The sequence below is a fragment of the Ambystoma mexicanum genome, chromosome 6q, assembly GCF_040938575.1.
Source record: "Ambystoma mexicanum isolate Mex_15411 chromosome 6q, UKY_AmexF1_1, whole genome shotgun sequence".
Classification (NCBI taxonomy): Eukaryota; Metazoa; Chordata; class Amphibia; order Caudata; family Ambystomatidae; genus Ambystoma; species Ambystoma mexicanum.
Genome location: NC_090937.1, coordinates 439,664,906 through 439,679,266, shown reverse-complemented (window position 1 = coordinate 439,679,266; position 14,361 = coordinate 439,664,906). Strand labels below are relative to the sequence as shown.

At 45.4% G+C, this 14,361-nt stretch overlaps 1 protein-coding gene across 1 annotated transcript in view; it reads right to left on the bottom strand.

Annotated features, from left to right (window-relative positions):
• C9orf72 (C9orf72-SMCR8 complex subunit) overlaps positions 1 to 14,361 on the bottom strand; it is a 467,428-nt gene that overhangs the window by 315,543 nt on the left and 137,524 nt on the right. Inside the window, exons 3-4 of the mRNA XM_069630918.1 lie at positions 9,926 to 10,021; positions 7,811 to 7,875 (exon numbers count right to left, since the gene is read on the bottom strand). Of these exons, the coding sequence (XP_069487019.1) occupies positions 7,811 to 7,875; positions 9,926 to 10,021 (161 nt within the window). The remainder of the gene's footprint in view (positions 1 to 7,810; positions 7,876 to 9,925; positions 10,022 to 14,361) is intronic.

Genomic DNA, 14,361 nt, shown 5'->3' with positions numbered 1-14,361 from the left:
TTAGGTGCCCAGGTACTCGCACCATTTTGTACCTACTACCATCAATTACCACTTAATACTACTATAGCAGTGCCTGGCAAGTGCCTTTCCCATGCCTACACAAAAGCCCAAACTGCTGGCATTGCCAATGCTTGTTTTGTTAGGTGAGGCTGTTATGGCACTCTAAACCCGAAGAGATTAATTAATGCAACAGAAGGCAGCACTCACATGCGCTTTGTCAAGTAGTTTAACATACTGTAACACTGCAAGCAGAACCAGACAAATCGAGCAATCTGAATTTACACACGTGACAAATTACCGATCAAGACAGTTGCACTTTTCAAACAATAGGAGGCTTCCCAAGCATTATATTGTAAAATCAACTAATATCATGTTTTCATGTAGTTTATTATGCCACAGTTCGCCGGCTTGTAATAGGTGTCATAATTACCAAACAAATGTTTATCAAACTCAGAGGGGCAAAGGGCAAAGTGGACCTTGCCAGGACTCACAGCTGCACACATCTCTAGGCCGCACGTACATCTCCATCGAGAGCAGTTAACTTGCTGAGCAACATGACCGGATAGGGATTGACATTTTTACTGCAGCACATATGTAATCAGCATTAAACACCACATTCTGGCACCTCTGCCAGCTGGCCACTGGCTTTCCAAAACGTTCTAAAGATTCTAGCGCAATGACAGGGTACGTACGTGTGTCTACAGCAAGAGGTACTGGCCAAGATGGAAGATGAGGTGTCCACTTGACACTCAAGTACACTGCTCCAGTTATCTCATACAGCGACATAGTGGTTTATAAAAACGAACGTTTACCTTGAGTAACTAATGATGCACTACTGAAGACAGAACATTCAGTATGTATACTAGAGAGGTGCCAATGGCAAATCATTCCTCAAATGGAGCAGTGGGAGCTTTGAGAAGTACATCTTCAATAAGTAAGTGCACACTTAAAGCCCCTGCCTAATCTGCACCGCTACAAGCGCACCAGCCTTGCATTAATGGGAATCAGCAGTCCAGTAGGTTCAGCTGCCAGACCCATGCACTTCCATTAAGAATCACTGACTATCAGACTGCGAGTAGAACAACGTCCAATGCTTGCCACGGGCCAATGAGTGCAACTTCTGCAGAGCAGGCATCCCGTCTGTCAAATGCTGCGATATGATTTCAAAGGACAGCGGGGAGCGCAGGTGCATCGTCGTCGGCGTTTAAATTAAAGCAGTAGTCCTTCGAAAGCATTAATCGACAAACATTAACAAAAAAACGAGCATACCTTTTCGCCTTGGAGTGCACTGGATTCTCAGAAGATGCTATTAACTAGATCTGCTCCCACCTGGTCACTGGCAAATTGAACGTTAATGGAATATTAGCAGTTGGCTGGAACCAGTGTATATTCAAAGAACACAAATAACCAAAAAGCCAATCTGCAGAGGGGGGTTGTTAGTATATGGGGCGAGGACGATATGAAAACATGCAACTTTCAATAATAACAAAGTGGAAATCCAAAGGGTATCAAATCAGAATATTCTTTGTAATTAAACTCCCATACATACCACTGTCAAAGCATGATTGGTAGAACATTTCAAACGTGCTTTTAACAGAAAGGTAGTGCTTGATTTCAGGTCTCACTCATTTAATTGTAAAGAAAAGAAACCAGGATAGGTAAGGTAACCAATTAGTCACTGGGTCAAGAGCACCGTTCTCCCTTTCGGGTGCTGACGTGAACAGGTGAGGCCTCTGGCACCCCCTTTATAGCTTTGCACTGTTATCTTACCAAAGTAGGCGCACTCCTCAGCCCCTGCAGTCCGCCTCCTCGCTCCTTCCCTCTCCCTCCCCTCACCACCCTGCTCCCACCCCTCCCAACCATTTCTCTACTGCTTACTCTGCCCACATTACCATTACAACCTCTGCCTCCTCAAAGCGACACATACTTCCCATCGCTAAGTGCAGCAAGGGACGACCACGCCAACACAAGAATCTCAACCCCCTGCTCTCACTCCTCTGGCCGCCCGAATACCCTTAAAGGGCTTTGGTCTTGTCAACCTCAGGATCCCCCACCCCCACTCTTCGCTGCTCCACCCGAGATCCCAATCCCTGCCCACTGCCTACTACAACCAAATCTCCCCCCCCCCCCCCGGGTACAACCTGATAACTCAGAACAGATCCAATAGAGGAGGGCTGGCCATCCTACACAATAACCAGATCCCAGTTCTACTTAAAGACAACTTAGCTTGCAGCACCGATTGTAAATCCCCCGCTTCTAAAACTCTGTCTCTCCCCTGCCATCAACCACAGCTTTCTACTCTGATACAGACCCCTTGGCCACAACAGGAATTTTGCAGAATCACTCAGTGAAGCACTATCGACCACCTTAATTCAGCATCCTTCTCTCACCAAACTAGGAGATTTCACCATCTGATTTGACAATCCCTCAAACCCCATGACCCGCTCCCTCACTGAAAACCTAGAAGACCTCAAATTGACTCAGATCAACTCACACCACAGGCCACACCCTCAATGCGGTATTCAGCACCACAAACCTTATATCCACCCTTCCGCCATACTCTAATCTAATCTGGACAGATCATGCTGCAAACTTCTTCTCCCTACTGACCTTCCCTTCCCCCTCTGCCATCTCACCAGCCTGCCCTCTCCCTCCCACACTCCTCTCTGGAATCAAGTCACTATTAACCCAGATCTAGCCAATTCCCTCATAAACTCACTCCCAGCACTCTCACTCCAGGAAAGTCCTCCCCCCATTGAACTCTTCGATCAGTGACTCTCCAGCACCCTCACCCTAGAGACCAGGTCCAACTCCAAGTGGTACACAACCCATCTCAAATTCTATCAAATTTCTAAAGCACCGACTGGAGCAGACCTGGAAAACCAACCCCATTCCTCTAAATAAATCCTCTCTTGCTAGACTGACAAGGGCCTACCGGTATGGCGAAATTAGGGAGGCCAAAAAAACTCTTGTAAACCAAGCCAGGAACTGCACAGAATCATCACTGAATTCAAGATGCCAGGTTGCTCAACCCCCCACATCCCGAACTCCCATTCCCCCGGTGACGCCCTGTCCGAACACTTTCACAATATTGCTATTGATAGACACTGTCCCATCCATTCAAAAATAGCACTGATCCCCCTCCACCTTCCTGTTCTCCACCCAACCCCAGACCCACCACCCTCTCTATGCCAGTCTTCTCCTCCTACTCGCCCATCCCTCACACAGAGTTCCTCATGCTTCTAATGCAAAGCCGTCCATCAGGCTCCCATTGAGACACCCTGTCCCCCTGCTCTTCTCAGGAACATCCTCACAACAACATATGCAGGCAGAATTGCATGGTCCCTCCTCAATCAGTCCCTCTCCTCTGGAATCTTCCAGAAAGCCTTCAATAAATTGCTCGACCCACTCCTCCCCCCGAACTACCGGCCTATCAACACCTGCTTAATTGCTAAACTCCTGGACCGCATGGCATATAAACAGCTCTGCCTCTTCATAGAATCCAACAACCTTCTTGACCCAGCCCAAACAGGCTTCCGACCCTCTGAGGGACGGACTCCTCTCTTGTGTTGGTTTGTGATGACTTAAAAAGAACAGCAGATGTGGAAGGATGTGCAGCGCTCATCCTTCTAGACCTATCTGTCACCTTCAATACCGCTGACCACACCATACTCACAGACAGGCTACCATTAGGAATCAAAGACTCTGCTCTAACATGTATTGCCTCTTTTGCCTCAAACCACTTGCAAATTTTGCCTCCCCCCTTCTCCTCCATCTCTCGTCCCGGGTTAGCCTTCTCCTTGCACTCATCCGATCTCATAACCTCATCTGCTAAACTACACAAAGGACACAGAGTTCATCCTCAAGATTCCAAAAATCATCAGCCTTTGCCTGCCCTGACCTCTACTCCTACCGTTCTGATATCTACCACTGGTTGACGATCACACGCCGCCTCCAGGACCCTGGCAAAATGAAAAACCTACTATGCGGCGAATCTGCTCCGTTTTCCCGACCTTTCCCCTGGCCACACACCCTATGACCTCCCTACACACATCAAAACACAGACAACCCTCTTATACATAAACCCACAGGCAGAAGACGGCCGCTAGCGGCGGCCCACCTTGAAAGTATGATGATAGCTGGTATGTTATCAAAGAAAAGTATCAGGATAACTGCTAAAGGCACGAAATATGCACTGGGTTCCCTTACACCTCACCTCAGCTGCACACCTAGAGGACCCATACTGGTAGCTCTTCTTGTGTCAAAGATCTAAGGGAATTGCCGACAAGCGCTCAGAATGTTCTCAAAACTGGGAATAACATGCTCATGGACAACAAAATGTCTATTACAACTACAAGATGTATTAAGCCAGCATGTCCTGTTCCCATCTAGAGATAACACAGCCTTACACATGCACTGGTGTAGCAGGTCCCTCCCGCCCCCCCGCCCACAGGTCGGGCCCTGCTGCCACATGTTCTGGGAGGGAAGCCCTTGGACTTCAAAAAGAAATTGTTTCTTTTTGAAGTCACTGCCTTCATAAAGAAATTATTTCCATTCCGGAACCATAATGGAAGAATATGTCTTTATGAAAACAGAGTGACTTCAAAAAGAAACTATTTCTTTTTGAAGTCCTGGGGCTCCTCCCCACCCCATGACAGGGACGCCACCAGATCCTCAGTAAATGACGGGACACATGTTCATGGCTGCTGCTGGTTCCCTGGACCAACGGATTCAAAAAGGTAAGAAAATGTATTTAATTTAAGAGAGAGAGAGAGAGAAAGAGAGAGAGAAAGAGAGAGTATTTAATTTAAGAGAGAGAGAAAGAGAGAGAGAGTGAGAGAGTGTGTGTGTATGTGTATATATATATATATATATAAATAATGTAATGTGTGCGAATTCATGATGTATGGGTGGCTGCCTGGGTGTGCGTGTTGGAGTATATGGTGAAAGGGTTCACATGTAAACGTACAGGTTGCTGGGTGTGTGCGAGTGTATGGTGAATTGTATGTGTGCTTATGTTTAATACTTGGATTACTTATTGGTTATATTCATTACTCCTAGCCCTACTCTTCCTCGCCCCAGTACTTGTGTATGAGGTACTTTGTCTCATACACAAGTACTGGGACGCGTTAGAGGGACATGGAGGTAATGCCATTGGGCAGCCAGTTGGACATGTTTTCATTGTGGCATGGCATTTTTAATAGCAAATCATTGCATTAAAGTATTAATGTTCCTGTGCACGGTTACTGACTTGCATGTATGGATTGTTTGATTGGTGCTAACCTACAAAACAATTACAAATGCTCTGGCCTTTTAGCCAATTCTTCTCTGTATTAAAAAACATATTTATATATTTCTCCTAGTGCAGTGTATGCTGTGTCCCTGCAGCAGTATGATTGTGCGTATTGCGCAAGTGTAGTCAGGCGCAACCCGTGATTTGTTGCCGAGCTGAGCTGGGGAGGCCCCCTCAGCATGGCTCACAGGGGGGCCCCCATACACAATTGACCGAATTGTGAAGGTCAATTGTAACATATATGCATATATGTGGGGGGAAACCCCCCACAACCCCCCACCCAATGCCAAACCTCCCAAAACCCATATATAAGAATGTCAGCAAAAAGATACAGGTAGGCAGATAATCAGCACCTCCAACTTAATACCAAACTTGCCCAACACTCACGACCATTTACTAAGTTTAAAAAATTGTTCTTTAATTAATCAAAAGTTAATAGCACAACTTTTGATTAATTAAAGAACAATTTTTAAACTTAGTAAATGGTCGTGAGTTCTTGGGCAAGTTTGGTATTAAGTTGGAGGTGCTGTTTATCTGCCTACCTGTATCTTTTTGCTGACATTCTTCTGCAAATTTTAGAGCCCTGTCCGCTCTAGCCCAATAGCACCAGCTCAATAATGAGGCAGAGCGCAGTCTAGGGGCAGACATATGTTTTCCCATATTTATATATATATGCATATATATATGTACACGGTCAATTGTGAAAAGGTCAATTGTGACCCTTTAAATTCGGTCAATTGTTCATTCGAACAATTGTAAACAAACAATTTGGGTAATACCATATTTTGTGCTATGCCACTGTACAGATGACCTTAGCACCAAATACTTCATGGTCAATGGCACATTAGGAAATGTGAAGATCTGCACAGTTATAGCTCTAGAAGAGATTGGGGTGGTTAGCACAAGTGTTTCACTTAGAAGATCTGAAGGTTAGACGGATCGAGAGGTAAGCTAGATGCTGCACCTGATAGATCTGGGAGTGGACACTTTGATGGCACCTTATAATGTTAATCCAGTCCATTGCACTAGAACATATATGATGGTAATGTATCCCTTGCAATTAGAAGATCTATAAGTCAGCCACTGTAACTCATGCCATATGCAGTTATCCTTGATACTGCACTAGAAGAGGTCCAATGTTAGCCAATTACGGAAATTAGAGGGTATAGAGTAAGATATAAGGGTAGCCGGTCTATCGCGCTAGAAAATCCTATGACGCTAGATCCTAAGGCAGCATGGCTTCCACGCTTGGAAGATGGCATAAGATAGCCGGCATATTTTCACTCAGGTTAGCCTGTCTATAGGGCCTAGAATTAGCATACGAGGGTAGCTTGTCTTCACACAGACGACCAGATCAGACAGTGAGATCAGATAGGCTCCACCGGAGCTTAAGGTATGAATAAACGCACCACTGTGGTGGACATCTGCTGCAGGCACGGCTATCTATCCACACAATTTAGAATGCAGCTATGAATCTGACAAATTTGGTCTAGCTGGACACATAATGGCTTTGCTCTTACACCAGACTTGCCCCAACACCTCTGCCAATAGAATACAGCTACAATTTATGACAATTTTCGGTTATCTTGTATTAGCACTCTGTCGTGACATCCCTTGGCACCCGTCCACATGCCTGACCACTTGGGTTGCTTACTGAAGCCTAGACAGACCACCCAATTCCTAATCTTGGCTAAATGCACACACACACAAAACACACACACTCTCTTACTTAAGCCTTTTACTGAGAAATTTCCCATACCTGAACTTCGGTCCACAAGGACGTTCCTAACACAAAGAGCGTTGAGGCCATACAAATGGGAAAAGACGTTATATAAAAGACAATACAATACTAATGCAAGTCCCACGTTCATGTCCGCCTCTGCCTGGCAGACCTCCAAATACAATGATCAGCGACTGGTGTAATCAGTTGCTAATTATGCCATTAAAGACCAATATCACAACTGGCATCTGCGTTGCCAAACTCAGAAAAGAAAAACCTCCATTTTATGAGCATGCAAAACAACCAACTCTTTGACCCCCCACAGAGTAGGGTGGAGGTAATGTAATTGACTATGCTCCAGAAATGTAAATATTTGCTCTTTGCCCTCACTCACTGGAGAATTTATTTCAATGATTTTGTGTCCAGGGAAGTAGATAATTGCCAAAGAAATTAGATGCAAATGAATGGTGGAGCAGCCATGTTACCACCACTCAGAATTTCCTCAAATAAATCACCCCCAATTTTATGTGATATCCTGCTCGATGCTGCTAGTGGAAAGGAACCGTTAACAGCCCAGGTAGGCACCACAGCGCCTGTGGGGGTGTCACTGACCTGGGCAAACCCTTCCACGTCCTCCTCTCCAATGCGTGTGTGTTGATGAGGATGGCAAGAGGCAGCCTTTCCTCCGGCAACCATCTCCCAGAATGATAGAACATTGAAAAAACATCCACATGTAACAATTAAACATTTATATATATAAATATAATGATGCAGTGCAAAAGCATCAACCAACATACTTGTGAAGGAAGTCCTCAGGGCAGCTGTCCCCAATGTCATCATCGTTCAACACTGTGTGACTGATCTGAAGCAAACACATTATTGAAAAAATTAGACTTTCTGCAGAGCTTTAACTAGTCAGACAGATTCCAAACACTTGCTGGGATTCAGGGATCAGAAAATAATCTGCATTCAGTTTCAGAGAAGTCTGTTAGCTTAGTTGATTTTGATGGTGGGGCCAAGGGTTCTAGTCGCCCCTTCAACTTGGGACCAAACAAAACAAGTGATTCTGGACAAATAACTTACCTAGGTCTCCAACTGAAAATATGAGTAATGTTTATATACTACACAGCAGCTGCAAACGCTATTTAAAACACTGTAATGTCCTTATTACAGTGAAGGCGCAACAGCACTAATTGATTGTAATATATGGGATAAAGTACCCGCTACCATACATAAGAAGGATATTGCAAGTCACCAAGCAAACATTGTCAGTCCCTTTAATACTTCGTCTCTTGCTTAATATAATGTAAGACATCTTCCATTTGCTGATCCATATAATCAATATAGAATCTGTTTGGATTTAAAAAATACAGCTCCTAATGTGTGCTGAAAAATAGTTCAAGCACTTTAAAAAAAAGTAACAAAAAGTTTGTATTATGCGCTTTAAAATAAGTAATGACAGGAAGATTCTTGCTCACATGAGTTAACTCCAGCAGTGCACAAATTAAACATTCTACCATACATTGTTATCGGTCATTTACTGGCTGTGAGTGACATAGAAAACTATTCTGCAAGCAAGGAATTTGAAAAGCTTTTCACACTTTCACGGAGTGCTGCAGTGACAGCTGGAATTCTCTCTGCTGGCACAAGCAGGAGGCATTGAGATGTCACAACTGAAGCGTAATGACTGTTTACAGAGCAGCTATGATGTCTTTTTATTTTTACATGTCAGTTGTGATGACGCAACTATCTAGTAAAAAGAACATTATTTCCAGACTTTTATACAGATATTGCAGGCTGGCAGGTATTATAAGAACAAATTATTACAGTTGGGTTGTCACTGCCTAATGGTTGTTGCTTGAGCCAGCCTTTATCAGAAATCCAGGTGCTACTGGTGGACTTAAAACCACAACTAGCTTTTTTCAGACTGCCCCTTTTAAAATACCTTTCTATGACAATTTACAGCCATTGATGAATAAAGAGCGGCTTACAGTAGTTGGTTTGTAGTGTGCACTACTGGAGCTTAAGAAGGACAGCAATAATATATCTGCATATTATCACTTATTTTAAAGACGCATTTAAATGCATTTCAATAAACTGCTCAAAATACTTATTGCAGCATACGACAGGCTGCATATTAGTGGGTTTTTTCTCTGAATATGTTCTACATTGATTAAATGCATCAGCAACTGGATGATCTCGTGCTTACTGTAAGCAAGAGATAATGTATTGAGGGGTATGGGGGTGCAGTTGTGCAGGGCTCGAAATTAGGCATCACCCAGTAGACAGGAGTTACTGCTGGGGAACCAGGGGTGAGTCACACCAAACCGCAAACTTAACTTCCACATTAGAAGCACACTAACTTTTTGCCCATACTGTGTACCCCATTATATTGAAATGGGCCCTAGAGGTGTCCCAATTCTTCTTTATTTACATTCTGAAACATTGAAAGATAATGTCGCATATGCATGTGTGTAATTGACCAGGTGACCTGGAGAACTAAAAGTAGCTCCTAATAATTGTTGGTTTTAAGCTAAGCAGACTCTCCTAGGCAAGAAGCAGGAGCTAAACAGCTACCAGGAATTTCAAACCCTAGTTATGGATTCTAACGTATACCGTACACCCTATTGTGCGTAAAAGGATTATCGCAAATCACTTTGGGGTCATCCGATAACGGAACTCCTTGGTGACTGGCAATGTCCTTTTAACGAACAGTAGGGATTGCTTATTCCATATATTACACAGGATCTTAACAAACATAACCAGGAACAGTTGTGCCTTGTGTTAAGTCTTGCTTTGATGGATTAGTAAAAATGGCACTGAATTAGAGTGCTGTGCACCTCGGATTTAATGCAAGAGAGGTGCTGTGGATGCTCCCTTTTCAAAATGCAGCAGACATAAAAGAGACTTACATCTATTTCTTCTGGCACACAGTGTGATTTCATAGATGAAAGGAGTTCCATTATGGGCTTGACTTCTTCCTTCAGCATCGGAATGATGCTCTGGGCCTGTGCAATAAACAAAGGGTCGTGAAAACAAAACCCAGCCAACCGTTGCATTCTAACGGCGCAAACAAGGCTACGTTTAGAAAGGATTGCGGGCAATATGTTCGGCGCTTCAAACAGAAAGGTTCAATGGAGGTAGTAATCTCAGACAGGTGACCGCAACCCGCCCTAACGTAGTGGTTTCCCATTCTGCTACGATCTCTGGCGAGGCTTTTCCTCTATTATGGGGTTCGGAGCAGTCTGTGTCAAGTGCAGTGCTAGATGGAGGATTTGCACCCGGGGAAGAGCTAGCCAATCAGGTAGCTGGAACAGCGAGCGAGACTAGACAATCCCCGCCTGCTGTCCAGCCACCCAAGGCCCTTCCCCAGGTGGCCTTTTTTTTCCAGGGAACCCTCCCTGTTGCCTCCCCACCCCCAAAATGACCCGATTCCCCCTGCAACCCCCTCTACTTGCGTGCGGGAGCGGAGCATTGTGCTCCGGTCCCAGCACTCCTCCCGTCTGACAGCTGCCGTAGACATGGAAATATGGCAGCAGGCATCTTTTTTTTTTTCCTTTTTCATCGGGAGATCGGCTGTGTAAGCAGTGCAGATCGTCCATTGAAAAATGACGAAAGCTATTCGCACCCTGGACGAACCCTGGGGTGCAAATGGCTTTCAATTGAAGTCCATTTTACGCTCACGCCAGAAATAATACAACCCTCTAGGGAAAGAGGCCAAGAGATTGCTTGCAAGGATAACAATGTTTAATTGTACAAAAGGCAAGGGTGTCAGCAGAGGACTCTGCTGCTCGAGAACCTTCTGTCTGAATTATCAAGAACAATACATATAAGAGTCCACAGCGTCACTAATGGCATCATTACATAGGGTCTAAATCCACACAGTTGATTGGTTAGACTGTATACATGGTCGTGATCTATAGGGGATGTCAGGCTATGATTGGTTCCAATCTCCGCCGTCTGTCTTTTCCCACGTGGGTCCGCTGAGCTCATCTCTGCAGGGACTGAAGGTCAGGGTCTTCAAATGTTGCTGTTCCCAGTGTACTATTGCTACTACTACATCATTATGGCATGCACCTGGGAGACTTGGGACTGGCACCGGAGTAGGCGAGAAACACAATCATGCTGGCCCACACATTCTGTGCTCGGTCTATATCGCACCACTCGCACCCAAGGCTTCCACCTTCGTTTTGATCTATAATTAATCCCTCCTGTACAATGTACTACAAAGGGTGTATTTATGGCAAGGGGTGAAATGGTTGAGCATGTTCAGATCTTTTATGACCATTGGTTTTATCACTGGTGGGCTGGGGTCACTCGCTATCGTGGAATGTAGATCTGCCTGTGTCTTCCATGACTACAAAATGGCATCTCAGTATATATATATACACCCTACGATTATTCATCTGTTATTTCCCCAATATTATATCCGTGCTGGGTGGCTTAGCACAGCCTTCTACCCCCTGGTATATTGCACGGCTGCCTATGGGAATCACCTCACTCTTAAGCGCCTAGAGGGGTGGGACAGACTCATTTGCATCCCAACACATGCCCTGTGAGGAGGGCGGACATGGCCTTTAACGGCCCACAGCCTTCGCTCTGGCCTGCCTTAGCTCAGGCTGGTGGGCTGTCAACGGCCATGTCCCCCCTCCTGGCAGGGCACGAAAGCCATATTAACTCACATGTACATAACTATGGAACAATAACAGTCACTTATTCACAGTACAGAACATGTACAATGAACGCTGCGCATGTATCTAAGTGCTACATTTATAGTGCGCCCGCTAGTGGAAAAACAAAGCAGGACATGGAGGATGTGAAAAGGGAAGGGTAAGAGAGTTTCTGGTAAATGGTGGGAGGGTATGAAAACGAGTGAGAAGGATGCTAAAAAAGGTTAGGTGAGGAAGAGACAATGGTTTAAATGGGCCAGTCCTACCCGGCCCTCACTACCTGCACTCCTTTTTTTTGAGCATTTGAATACCTACACTTTTCAACACCTGAAAGAGAGTACCGGTACTCCACTATGTTGCAAGGTGAAAATGAAAGCTTTATCACTTTTTCGCAACTTGAAGGACTAGCCTTTGCCGGGGAAAGCAGCTCCCTCTTCCTCTCTCCAACACCCGCCGTGCCCATAATGTCTCCTTCAGGACCCACCCTGCAGAACTAAAGGAGAGAAAAACATGCATCTACTGTGCTCTCCGCACACTAGGCACTGAACACTTTGCTAAATGGGCTTTACCGGTTACGATGGAGCAGGAATTGATTTGGAAAGCCTGGGAAATTACTTTGAAGCGGTTTCTTTGTTATTAGCAGTGCCTATTATAATATGTACATGAGTTGTGATGGAACATTTTAAACACCCCTTTTAAAGCTTAGTTTACAGCTATGATCTCTGCTAGTTTGATAGGCAAAAAAGAAAGTCATTTAATATAGATTTTCAAACTTTCTTAACACAATGCATAACAGAATGGAAGTTTGTGTGAAAGGATCTAAGATACACTGCTTTACCAAAGTGTGTGCTCATTGGCACATAATTTAATCTCACTGGGCATTGCCTACAAACAACAGGGTGTGCCTAAAAGGTACCTGTGCCCAAGATGCCATTCTGAAAACAGCCGGCGACGAAAGCGCTGCGCCTGAATCTATATACAATGTTGGTAAAGCACAGCCTTTCGAGGTTATGCTTTTCATGTCAACATTGGGTGGCTCCTTGGCATTCCAAGGGGATGAAAGCACCCTATTCTTCATGCACTGGCCCTTGCCACAGACCCGCTGCACATGGGTGGAGAGGGCAACATGGTCACTCAAGCAGATGGGTGTTCAGACGAACATTGCTCCGAGTACCATGAGTGGCCCTGGGTTTCAACACCTACCAGCACCTCACTCTTTCTCTCCATCCTACCCTCTGGTGCTACCCACTCGGCTGGACACACTCTTGATGCCCTCATCCACACTGATCTTCCCCTCTGCTCCCCACTGATCACCCCACTCTCCTGGCCAGACCATCCTCTCCTCTGACCGCGAATCCCCAGCCTTGCCAACCTCATTCACGACCTCATTCACGAGCATCCGTCCGATGAGACGAGTGTCAGCTGCTTCCTTCGCATTTACCTTCACCTCCCGTCCCCACTACAGACTCTATCTTTGACTCTACTCTTGGCTACCTCCATCTTGCTATTACTATTACCCTTGACATTCTTACCCAGTTATGAGGATCTGCCTGAAACATGCCTCCAAGCGTAACGCCTGGTACAGCTCTGAACTTGCAGCCCTGAAATTCAAGTGCAGAGCTGTGGAACGGAAGTGGCAGACCGGTTACCCAAACTGACCTTTTACAATTGACCTTTTGCACAGTTGACCTAATTATAGTGGTCCTAATTGACCTTTATATTATTTTAGTTATTTTATATATGTATTGGGTTGGTTTTGGATTATAAATAATATAAGGGGATTGGGTGGAGGGTTGCAGGGGTTTTTGGATTGGGGTACGGGTGCGGGGGGTTTCCCCCCGCATATTTGTACTAATTGACCTTCTAAATTAGGTCAATTCTCCTGAGGTCAATTGTGAAAAGGTCAATTAGTATGCAACCGGCAGACCTCAGGCTCACCCTCTGTCAAACTGGCCTGTCACCTGCTTCAAAGGCAATACAGACTCTCTTTCCGCACCAAGAAAAGGGCCCACATCCAGGCCTGCATCTCTGGTGCATCCAACAACAGGGCAAAACGTTTTTTAAAACCTGCAGGGAATTAGCCAACCCCTCTGCAGTCTCCTCCTCACATCTTCCCTCCCAGGCCCTCTGCAACCCACTGGCCACACACTTCACTGCAAAAACTCAGTCCCTCCCCTCACTCCTTTCCCCACCTCCTTGCCTCCTATGGACTCCCAACCTTCCTCTGCCTTTCTGTCCTCCTCCTTGCCTATCATACCTGATGTGGAAACCAGAGATGTCCGCTCCACGAAAGGTCTCCTTGAAACAGGTTTCCCCCTGCTCCTCCTGAACCATTAAGGACAATATTGGCTCCCTATCCAGTGCACTCGCTGATTTCTGCAACCACTCTTTCACTATCTGATCGTTTCCCTCCTCCCTCAAGCACTCCTTTGTACGACCCCTCCTGAAAAAACCTTTTGAAGACCTGTCTTGTCCAGCAAACTACTGCCTCATCTCCATCAACCCCTTCTTTGGGAAACTCTTGGAGAAGCTTGTCTTCCCGAACTGACCCAGCACACTGAACTTGTTGGTTGCCTCCATGACCATAAATCTGGATTCTGAACATCCAGAGGCATGGAAACTTCTCTTCTGAACACCGGTGAGGAACTGCTTGCATCTCTGGATTACAGATCTCCAGC